The sequence below is a fragment of the Zootoca vivipara genome, chromosome 6, assembly GCF_965207765.1.
Source record: "Zootoca vivipara chromosome 6, rZooViv2.hap1.1, whole genome shotgun sequence".
Classification (NCBI taxonomy): domain Eukaryota; kingdom Metazoa; phylum Chordata; class Lepidosauria; order Squamata; family Lacertidae; genus Zootoca; species Zootoca vivipara.
In genome coordinates, this window is record NC_142589.1 from 69,242,306 (window position 1) to 69,254,423 (window position 12,118).

At 45.0% G+C, this 12,118-nt stretch overlaps 1 protein-coding gene across 1 annotated transcript in view; it reads right to left on the minus strand.

Annotated features, from left to right (window-relative positions):
• LOC118086739 (IgGFc-binding protein-like) overlaps window positions 1-12,118 on the minus strand; it is a 70,170-nt gene that overhangs the window by 23,929 nt on the left and 34,123 nt on the right. The window contains exons 19-24 of the mRNA XM_035118732.3: window positions 10,652-11,250; window positions 9,067-9,637; window positions 5,261-5,865; window positions 3,375-3,924; window positions 2,772-2,971; window positions 567-959 (exon numbers count right to left, since the gene is read on the minus strand). Coding sequence (XP_034974623.3) covers window positions 567-959; window positions 2,772-2,971; window positions 3,375-3,924; window positions 5,261-5,865; window positions 9,067-9,637; window positions 10,652-11,250 — 2,918 coding nt within the window. The remainder of the gene's footprint in view (window positions 1-566; window positions 960-2,771; window positions 2,972-3,374; window positions 3,925-5,260; window positions 5,866-9,066; window positions 9,638-10,651; window positions 11,251-12,118) is intronic.

Genomic DNA, 12,118 nt, shown 5'->3' on the forward strand with positions numbered 1-12,118 from the left:
GATACTGATGTATTTTGCTGTCTGCTGGCTCTCAGCATGGGCTCAAATCCCTACATGGGATGAACCCACTCTCTTTTCTGTAACTACAAGCTAAAAGCCTGACTTCAGGGAACCTACTGTGGACTAAATGTAAGTAAACTTCTTATCATTACTTTTAAAAGAAGACTGTTGTGTCTTTATTCTTTTTAAGAGGGGTAAAATGGACAAGTACCAGGATCAAGTCCAATCTGGACAAGCCAGATTGGATTGCTCAAGATTGGCCATGCCTGGCTTAAGTAAAGAGATTCAAACAACTCTAACAACTAGCTTCCTGCTATATACTGGGGGGAATGTACTCTGCTACTGACTCACTAACACGAGTGAGGAAGGATAATATTGAATCAATTTATCCTCTCCTACTACCCACAACATTCTCACATAAGATAGTTCCTTCCACCTTTCCTCATAGGATGTTTTCCTTAAGAATGGCTTCTGGTTATGCTGCTCTATAATGTATATTTTCCAATCTGATTGTGTTTGACTCCCACCCCACGGCTGCTTCTTTGAGCCCAACAAGTTCTGCTCACCTGCACATCTTTGCCTTGCTCCAAAACAACATGAGAACGGAACTGCTTGGAGACAAGCCATATTTCCACTCGGTAAAGAAAGGACACCAAGGGACTTAGGAATTTCTTGTTAGCCGCCACCACCCGGAAGGAGAGGTCAGTAGAAGAGCCATCAGTCTTTGAGATCTCATAGGCACATGTGCCCTGGAAATGCGCCACAGCCCCATCAAAAGTAAAGTAATGTGGATCTCCAGACACGGTGCAAGTGGCCAGCCGAGGCTTGCAGCCCAGCTTGCCATCCTTGAGGGCACACTGCTGTCCGTGGGCGCAGCTTGCTGGGACACAGCGGAAGGAGGAAGAAGCATCACAACTGCACCTTTGTGTGCAACCAGACAGCCAAATAAGGTCCCCGACCTGATAGGGAAAGCAGCCATGAAGAGAGAAAGAAGGCCATCATGAAAAGATCATGAAAATAATAATAATAATAATAATAATAATAATAATAATAATAATAATAATAATAATAGCATATCTCTGAAATATGGAACTATATAAACCAGCAAGAGCTCAGTCTTTGCAGAACAAAACCTAGAGAAAATGGAAAGTAGATTAGAGGGCAGACATAAATAGTGGTCTCTGCTGGCCCTTTTCCAAGGCGCAAAGGGAAGGAAGAACATAGGAATCACCTCCTTTGTCACATCAGATGATTGTTCCTCTAGGCCAGCATTTTATCTCCCGCTTAGACTGCTGCAATGCACTCTACATGGGGCTACCTTTGAAGGTGACCCGGAAACTACAATTAATCCAGAATGCGGCAGCTAGCCTAGTGACTGGGAGTAGCCGCCGAGACCATATAACACCGGTCTTGAAAGACCTACATTGGCTCCCAATACGTTTCTGAGCAAAAGTGTTAAAGTGTTGGTGCTGACCTTTAAACCCTAAACGGTCCCAGCCCAATATACCTGAAGGAGCTTCTCCACCCCCATCGTTCAGCCCGGACACTGAGGTCCAGTGCCAAGGGCCTTCTGGCGGTTCCCTCCTTGCAAGAAGTGAGGTTACAGGGAACCAGGCAGAGGGCTTATGGTGCCCACCTTGTGGAACACCATCCCATCAGATGTCAAGGAAATAAACAACTCTCTGACTTTTAGAAGACATCTGAAGGCAGCCATTTTTAGGGAAGTATTTTAATGTTTGATGTATGATCGTGGTTTTTAAATATTTTGTTGGGAGATGCCCAGAGTGGCTGGGGAAACCCAGCTAGATGGGCCGGGCATAAACAAACAAACAAACAAACAAACAAATTTGTCTTCAATCAGTACACAGCCAGAATCCCAGAAGGGGGGTGGGAGGATGAGTGGCAGAGAGAAGCTGCCCCTGTGAGTATGTCGTGACACATCAGGACTTCCAAGACAAAGGCATTTGCTGGGAGGACAAAATAACAGAGCTCTCGCTTTGGGTGCATAACAGCCCAGGTTCAATCTCAGTCTCCCCCAGACAAAAAGATGTTGGGAAGCAGAGCTGGGAAGCCTTCTCCCTCAGCTTTTGGAGGGCTGCTATTGATAAAGGGAGCCTAGGGCCAAACCATGGCTCGTCCACACTTCTGCTTGTCCTGCAATTTCTAGGCGTGGGTTTGAGAGGTTTTCCTTTTGCCTCATTGCTTTCCCTGGGAAAACCTGAATTTGAACAATCATCAATTAATGATTAATAAATGATGAATAATATTAACAAGAAAATAATATAGCATGCATACGCTTGCTGCCTTAGGGTGCATCTTGTGCTTTTAAGGATGCCTCCAGGGATTTAAGAGCAAATTATGGGATTAAAGTGCTCTGTCCCCCCTAGTGCAACAAATCCACTTTAAAAAGGAAACAGGTTTTTTGTAGTTAGGAAAGAGATGAGGAAATGCATTGAAAATTAACGGGAAGACGAGTTTACACTCTGGAAGCAAATCAGGATGAGTGTTTATTTGTCGTAGAACCTCCCCATAAACAATTCATGATAAATGCTCAGTGAAGACTGGACATGGTCTGAACACTGCATAAGCTTTGCTTAAGCAAAACAGGAAGAATGCCTAATAAACAGGTCATTTGGAAATGTTCATATTGGCTTTGTATCTAGCAGAGTAATCTTAATTCTCTCTTTAAAAAAACAACAACAACACAGCATTGCATGCCAGTATTTTTAAATGGTATTTTAACAACATCAAGGAGGGCGAAATCTACTTACATTGTAGTACAGCCCATTGAGTTTACATCCACATTGTTCAGGCTGAACACACTTGTCTCCATTCCACAAGTATCCATCATCACAAGCGCACCCTTCTGAGCACAGGGGGCTGCACAGGTGTTTAAATGTGGAGCTCAAGCACAGATCTTGGCAAGGCGCCTTGCAGAGCTCATAGTGACTATTTGCTGGGCAATCTGCAGCTGAAAAGAAGAGGATAAACAAGGATGAAAAATGGTTTGTTTTTCCACCACCAAAATACAGTAACAGGGATTTTTCAAAACCTGGAGTGGTTGTTTATATTTTTCACTGCTTACAAAAGCCATTGGTCTCACCCATGGTTTTAGGACTCTTAAAAATGTATTATTATTGTGCCACCATCATTGCAATGCAGGATTTACATAACAGTGACTGAGCTTATCAATTAAAAAATTGCCCTAGTGATTATTCTGACAGTGGTGTACTTACAAATTCTCCAATGGTCAGGTTCATGTGTTTTCCCGTACATCAGTCAGAAGGTTGCACAGGCAGTATTTATTATTATTACTACTACTACTACTACTAATACTACTGCGGGATGTGCCGAGTATCACAAAATGGACCTACCACAGAAAAACTCCGTCCTCCAGGGCCGGAGGGTTACACTGGCTCTTTGGCAGGCCGCTGCATATGTCTGAATGGACCAGCACATGACATTGTTGTCCCCGGCAGAGATGTGCAGGTCAAAAACACATTGCGTCAGATAAGGCTCTGGGTCAACTTGCAAGTGACAAGAGGCAAATGGCCCATCAGGATTCTGTATTATCCAGCACATAGATATAGATTGGACAAGACTTCCCCACCAACCAAATACAGCAGAAGAGGCGCCATGGAGAATGTCTGAGGAATTCCAGTGTAGGCCAGCGTCCAAGGCATGCTTTACTGTAGATCCATTGCGTGTCTCTGAGTCGTTGTCAGCGACCCCATCGAAGTTCCCACACAGCCCACATACCTGGCCATGGTATTGAGGGGAAAGTGTGACGAAGACGCTGTGGGCCAGGTCATAGCTCACTGTTAGCCCAAAGTCTGTCTTTAAAACTGCATAAAACCCATGCTGGTAAATGACAATTCCTTGGTTTTTTAAATGCACTGGGAGGATTGCGACCATGCCATCAATCTGTGTGAGCAAAAGAAGAATGTTTAACCTTTCTTCCCCTAAACCCATCATTCTAGAAAATGGCAGGCAGCTGTATCTAGACGGTATTTCAATTCGCCACAGTGCATGTGAGAGACAGCAAGTATTAATTGCCAGAGGAAGTGAGGTCTATTTATTTACAGTGCAATCCTACAATGTCCACTTAGGAGTGAGTCACATTGAGTTCAATGGGGTCTGCTGCCAGGTAAATGTGTAGGATTGCAGCAGAAAGTGGGCTTTTTCAGGATCCCAATTTAAAACGCATCTGTTGCTGTTTTAACGGTGCTCAATTTCATTGTGAGCTGAATTGTTTGGGTTGCATCTACCCTGACTTTATGTCAGCCACCTTGAGTTGCAGAAGGTTGTAAACAAGGTAGGAAATCGAAACCGTGATCATTAAATGTTTTAAATGTTATAAGCCGGTGTGGGAAAATGCTGCATTTCAAACAGAGGCCAACACTCACAAAACAAAGTAGCACCAGGCTACTCTGCACCAATGGAATGTCAGCTGCACTCCATCTGCCCAGGCTTTGGGGGTGGTGAAGGAGGAAGGTTTAAGACTTAAGACTGGCAGCTGGACTGGTGACTGGGAGCGGCAGCCGAGACCACATAACATCGGTCCTGAAAGACCTACATTGGCTCCCAGTATGGTGCTGACCTTTAAAGCCCTAAACGGCCTCGGCCCAGTATACCACCCCCATCGTTCAGCCCAGACACTGAGGTCCAGCGCCGAGGGCCTTCTGGCAGTTCTCTCACTGTGAGAAGCCAAGTTACAGGGAACCAGGCAGAGGGCCTTCTCGGTAGTGGCATCCACCCTGTGGAATGCCCTCCCACCAGAGGTCAAAGAGAATAACAATTTCCAGACCTTTAGAAGGCATCTCAAGGCAGCCCTGTTTAGGGAAGCTTTTAATGTTTGATGGATTTCTGTATTTTAATATTTTGTTGGAAGCCGCCCAGAGTGGCTGGGGGAACCCAGCCAGATGGGCAGGGTATAAATAATAAATTGTTGTTGTTGTTGTTGTTGTTGTTGTTGTTGTTGTTGTTGTTGTTGTTAGAGTTTAAAATTTTACAAAACAAAGAAAAGAAAAGAAAGTCTTTGCCTTCTTTTTGAGGCAAAGACTTAGTGGATTCAATAGAGACGAGCGTGAGATGTCAGCGACCCCTCAGTCATTAGACCTGTTTTATTATTACACTGCACTGGCTTATATGCAATATCCTGATTCTGATTTTAGTTGTAATTGAAATATAACAGCACTTCGTAAGCACCCTATACAATAAATAAATTAGCCAAGCTGTGAATACGTAAGAATGTTCTTACCTTGACTGTGCCCCTGTGTCCGCTCTGCAGATGTATCTGGGTGTCGTTCACCAGCACAAACACCTTTGATGCGGCAGGTAATGGGCTGCTGGGCTGCTTCTCACTCTTCAGTTCAACTTTAAAAGTTGGTAAAGGCTTGGACACCCCACACAGTTCAGCCAAGACGTATGTGGAAGTGCCCTGAAAGCTATAACGCCACCCATCAAAAGTGACGTAGTGGGAAAACCCAGAAACCTGACAAATACCATCTGACAATGGATGGCACCCATACACCCCCTTCTGGGTACCGCAAAATTGTCCAGGTCTGCACAGGGACCCAACAGCAATGATGGCATAGGTAGGTCCATTACACTGATACATCTTTTGGCAGTTTTCTCCTTTCTGGAAGAATGTTTCCCCTTTCAGGTAATACTGTCCCTTGTAGAAGCAGCCACACTGCTCCAGAGGCACACACTTGATGCCACTCAGCACAAACCCTGCTTTGCACTTGCATCCTTCGACACATGCAGACCAGCTGCAGTTCTTGGGCATAGCTGGTTCGGCACAAGAGGCAGGGCAGGGAGAACCACAGAGTACATCATGGCTATTTGATGGGCAGGTAAAGCCTGGAGAGAAAAAATAATTGCATAGCATATTCATTTATTTCTAGCGAAGACTGAGCCTTTGCACACGCTCCCAGGCATCCAGTTCACTCCCACTGCTAGTTTGGGGATTGGACTATACACAGGAAAAGGGTAAAGGAAGGTAGAGGACCCCTGGAGGGTTAAGTCCAGTCAAAGGCGACTATGGGGTTGTGGCGCTCATCTCGCTTTCAGGCCAAGGGAGCTGGTGTTTGTCCACAGACAGCTTTCCGGGTCATGTGGCCAGCATGACTAAACCACTTCTGGCGCAATTGGATACCATGACGGAAACCAGGGCGCACAGAAACACTGTTTAGCTTCCCACCACAGTGGTACCTATTTATCTACTTGCACTGGTGTGCTTTCAAACTGCTAGGTTGGCAGGAGCTGGGACAGAGCAACCGGAGCTCACCCTGCCGTGGGGATTCAAACCGCTGACCTTCTGATCGGCAAGTCCAAGAGGCTCAGTGGTTTAGACCAGTGCTCTTCAACCTTGGGTCCCCAGATGTTTTTGGACTCCAATACCCATAATCCCCAGTCAGCTTAGCCAATGGTCAGGGAGGGTGGGAGTTGTAGTCCACCAACATCTGGGGACCCAAGGTTGAAGAACGCTGGTTTAGACCACAGCGCCACCACAATGTTAGCCACAACCCATGTCTATTCTGTATCCATCTGGTTGTTTATTTATGAACTGCAGGATTTTTTTGTATTCCCCCCCCCCCAAAAAAAACCCAGCTATGATCCGAGTTGAGAAAAAAGAATAACTTGATTGCATTTCAAGCTGGTGATGTGCACACAGCCAGATTTTTTTTATAAACTGGTGCAGAAAGAAGCAAAGCCCACCATGTATACCTGAAGGAGCATCTCCACCTCCATCATTCTGCCCAGACACTGAGGTACAGTTCCAAGGGCCTTCTGGTGGTTCCCTCCCTGTGAGAAGTGAGGTTACAGGGAACCAGGCAGAGGGTCTCCTCGGTAGTGGTGCCCACCCTGTGGAACATCCTCCCATCAGATGTCAAGGAAATAATTAAAAAAAACTATCTGACTTTTAGAAGACATTTGAAGGCAATCCTGTTTAGGGGAGTTTTTTTTAGGGGAGTCTGATGTTTTATTGTGCTTTTAATTCTGTTGGGAGCCGCCCAGAGTGGCTGGGGAAACCCAGCCAGATGGGTGGGGTATAAATATATTATTATTGTTGTTGTTGTTGTTGTTGTTGTTGTTGTTGTTGTTGTTGTTATTATTATTATTATTATTATTATTGCTTCCTAGACTTCCTCCGAAGAGTTCTACCATACCTTCAACATCAGACTTAACTGGTACCATGCTTGCACAGCAGTTCAAAAGCAAAAGATATTTGCAACCTTATTTAAGGCTCAAGCCACCGTTAATCTGTGCTGAAGCAACATTCCTAGTTTATGCTCCCCTATGGAGCTGTCCATCTTGAACACATCCCAGTCACCAGGAGCAGAACACCTGGAGGGATGGCTAAGGGTAGGCAGATGAATATTGGGAGATTTAAAATCATTCCAACACCACACTAAATGGGAATATTTCAGGATGGAAGCAAGGGGAAACAACACTTTCTCTAGTCCAGAGATCTGCTGCTCATTCTATAGCAATAAAACACTTGCTCTAATTTTCTCCTCCATCTCTAACGCCTTCCATATCTCCCTCTCCCCATCACTCTCTGCATGCCCCAAATGGTGCTACAAGGCTTCTGTTCCAAGCGAACTGGGGACCTGAACCAGAATGTTCCTGGACAGAGGATACAACACTTTGGTGTAGGTCTCAGCTTGTAATGGCTGGATGGCACAGGAGATAATCGCCCACCTTGCTTGTAAAACCGTTTCCCATTATTGTTTTGTCTCTAGGAGGTCCTTTTGAGGACAAACACAATGAAGCCTGCAAGTTGCACTTTGCAATTAGAAAATTAAAAAGCCCTGTCTCAGAAAATGCGTTTTCTAGGCCTTCTGCTTTCTGTGATACTCTGTAGGGGCTGAAATGTGAAAATTAAATAAAACTGTCTGACTGCCTTTTAGCTCAAAAGGCTTGTTTGGGTTGGGAAGACAAAAGGAAGTTCTATTCTCTGACATAGCCATATGTTACAGAAATACTCAGTATTTTTTAGCTTTTCAGAAAGTGGCCAAGTCAGATTTCAGTGTCAAAGAACAAGATCAGGCCATGCTGTATATATGCACTCTGTGCTAAAATAATTAAAATTCTGTCCCCCCAAAATGTGACTATTATGACCTTGTAGATGGAACCAGCATACATATCCCCCCCTATTTTGCACAAATCATCCTGCATTTTAAATTTATTTTGCCCAATTTATTTATGGTTCAGCTAGTCATGGCAAAAGCCATGCACATTTCTAAACACCATCCTTTGACCTCCTAGATCTGATACTTAGTAATTTCCTCTGTTGTGATTTCAGTAAGTATCACCCACAGGCTTTGAAAGCACCCCTTTCTCAGCCATGAGCTCTAGGAGCCTCATTTAAAGAACAACAATAAAAAAATTCCTTCAGTAGCACCTTAAAGACCAACTAAGTTTATATTTTGGTATGAGCATGCACACGAAAGCTCATACCAAAATATAAACTTAGTTGGTCTTTAAGGTGCTACTGAAGGAATTTTTTTATTTTGCTTCGACTCAGACCAACACGGCTACCTACCTGTAACTAGAACAATAAAAAAGAATAGGAAGCTGAGTCTATGTTGAATCCTGTGCCCAATGGAGCCCACACATTTCCTGCAACCCTGCAGAAAATAAGAGTCTTGTACCCTAAATATGGGACCCAGGTGGCTCTGTGGGTTAAACCACTGAGCCTAGGGCTTGCTGATCAGAAGGTCGGCGGTTCGAATCCCTGTGACGGGGTGAGCTCCCGTTGCTCGGTCCCAGCTCCTGCCAACCTAGCAGTTCGAAAGCACATCAAAGTGCAAGTAGATAAATAGGAACCGCTACAGCGGGAAGGTAAACGGCATTTCCGTGTGCTGCTCTGGTTTGCCAGAAGTGGCTTTGTCATGCTGGCCACATGACCTGGAAGCTATACGCCGGCTCCCTCGGCCAATAATGCGAGATGAGCGCGCAACCCCAGAGTCGGTCACGACTGGACCTAATGGTCAGGGGTCCCTTTACCTTTACCTTTACCCTAAATATATTTTTCTGTACTGAAAAATTGCCTACCACATCCAGGGATCTCTCTCCACGGCTGAATGTTGATCCCTCGAGCTTGGCACTGCTGGGAATAACTCTGCAGCAACTCGCAGAGAGTCTTGTGGTTGTCTTTGCTTGCGCACATGTCCCTCACACAGTTTTCCATGTGGAGCCGAGCATCTTCTGGGCTGTTACAGTGTTTAAACGGCCCGTTCACATCGCTTATAATTCCACAGCGGTCCTTCGATTCGAACTTGGCTACTTCAGTCTCGTTGCACTTAGACAGAGCCCCAACTGCTCTGCAGTAGAACGGAGAGCTCTCATGCACCCAGCTGTTTCCAAACACGCGAGCATTCTTAACCAGAGTACCATTGGGGGTCCTGAAGTCATCGAGGCGGTTCCCGTTGAAATCTCCACCGAGGCCGCAAAGGGAGCCGGAATAAGTCTCGGGAAGAGAAACAGACACGTAGAAAACCCAGTCGTAGGAGAGAGAGAGGCCAAAATCAGTCTCAACGATGACAAAGCGGCCAGAGACGCTGCAATAGGCGTTGAGTTTCCCTGATGCGAGGGTGACAGGCAGGTTCATCAGGTACCCATTTACCTAGGACAAAAATGGGGATGCGAACATTCTGTGACATCTGTATGTCAGGTCAAGGGTTTAAGCTTGCCAGCAATGCATTTGTTATTTATTTATTTATTAACAGCATTTCAAAAGGTTGCCGCACAACAGGAATTCTCTGGGCAGTTCTCAGTTTCTTTTAAAAAGGTACAATCAAACCATACAAATACAAATACCGCATTAAATTAGGTGGCAGGGAAACAGAGCCTTCCAGGTTAGCCTCATTGAATGAAGATGGTACCCTGGACAATCATCAATAGGCATTAAGTATGTATACAGTCATACCTTGGTTGTTGAACTCCTTGTTACTTAGATGTTTTGGCTCCCGAACACCGCAAACCTGGAAGCAAGTTTGCAAGCATTTTTTGGAAGCTGAACATCCAATGTGGCTTCTGCGGCTTCTGACTGAGTGCAGGAAGCTCTTGCAACCAATCGGAAGTTGCGCCTTGGTTTTCGAACCGTTCCAGGAGTCGAACGGACTCCCAGAACGGATTAAGTTCCACAACCAAGGTACGGCTGTATATTATGTAGAAGGCAGATAGAAATAAGTTCTTCTCCCTCTCTCATAACACTAGAATTTGTAGGCATCCAATGAATGTTGAAAGATTGGGTGCCGACCCAAACTGATAGCCATCACTATATCTTGTCAAAGCAAATCCCAAAGCTTTATCTATGTGCCTTGTGAAGAATACTTACTTTTTGTCTGTCTTGAATGTCCCAGGTTCTAGTATGATGAGCCCTTTGCATCCTACATTTGGGGCAGAAAGGGGCCCAGAGAAGCAAGAGATAACCTAGCAAAGCCATTTTTAGAAGACATCTGAAGGCAGCCCTGTTTAGGGAGGCTTTTAATGTTTAATAGATTATTGTATTGTATTTTTCTGTTGGAAGCTGCCCAGAATGGCTGGGGAAGCCCAGCCAGATGGGCGAGGTATAAATAATAAATTATTATTATTATTATTATTATTATTATTATTATTATTATTATTATTATACCACCTGTATTTTGTCTTCCTGTCCTGCTTCTATAATAATTTGCTCCCCATAGATATCGAGCTCCAACTGCTTCACTGTCGTCATCTCGAGGGAGGCCTTGTGCGTATTCAGCACTTTGATTGTGAAACCCGGAAGCTTTCCTGGGGGGCCACAGTAGGTAGTCAGGGTGTATTTGCAGGCACCTTGGAAACCATAAATGTGATTATCATATGTGATGTAGCGAGAATGGCTGTATATCCACATGGTGGCGTTTTTCATGGGGTAACAGCCCCGTTTCTCATCCACAACTCTGCATATTTCCAGAGGCCTGCAAGCATGTTCCTGGCATTCCATGTGGTGCGCAGGCCGCTTGCAGGAACACTTCTTGCTGCAAGTGTCCGTCAGGATCACTTCCTCTCCCAGCTGGTAATAGCGACCATCCAGCATGCAGCCACACATCCTCCGGGGCACACACACCCCGGAGTGAAGAACATAGCCTTCTCGGCAGAAGCAGCCTGCCACACAGGGCTTTGTGCAATGGGAGGGTGCATTGAGGTTGGCACAAGTGGCTGGGCAGGCAGGCCCACAGAAGTCGTAATACTGGTTGAATGGACAGGTAAAACCTGTGGGGGAGAAAAACATGAAATGCTTTGGAAGCGGTCAGGCTCAGACTTAGCATATCAAGGCAAAGTCCTGGTAAGGTCTTTGTTTTTTTGCATTTGTATCAGTCAAACATTTTGGTGCACAGATCATCATGGTTCCTACAGGAGGCAAAGGTAAATTATGTTCAAGAAGTTAGCCACAATACATCACCTTAATTTGCCTAATCTGGTGCCCTCCAGATGTTTGGGAATGCAGGTTCCACCAGCCCCAGTCAGCATGGCCAATAGTCCGGGATGATGGGAGCTGTAGTCCCAAATATATGGTGGGCTGATCTTGATTATGAGACTCTCAGCAGCTTTGACAGAGATATCAAGAATATTACAGAGGTGCCTCGCAAGACGAATGCCCTGTAAGACGAATTTTTCGCTTAACAAAGAGATTTTTCGAGCAGAGGTTGCCTTGCAAGACGAATTCGTTTTGTGAAAAAATCGTCTAGTGAATCGTGGTTTCCCATAGGAATGCATTGGAATTCAATTAATGCGTTCCTATGGGGGAAAAAAATTCAGTGCATTTCTATGGGATTCGCTAGACGAATTTTTCGTTATACGAATTGACCTCTGGAACGAATTAAATTCATCTAGCGAGGCACCACTGTACATTGATATGCATACTGCATGCATGTCAGGTGCATATTATTGTTCTATAAACACACAGCTATTAGTAATGATTATTCTTCCCCTCTTTTCTATTTAGTGCACACACAGAATGGTTGAATCTCTGTGTAGGAGAGCACCTGCTTGGGGTCCTTATGACTCACAGCAGTAGCACCAGGAACAACTTAGAAACCATCTTGTATTGTCTACAGGAGGATAAACAATGGGGTGCCCT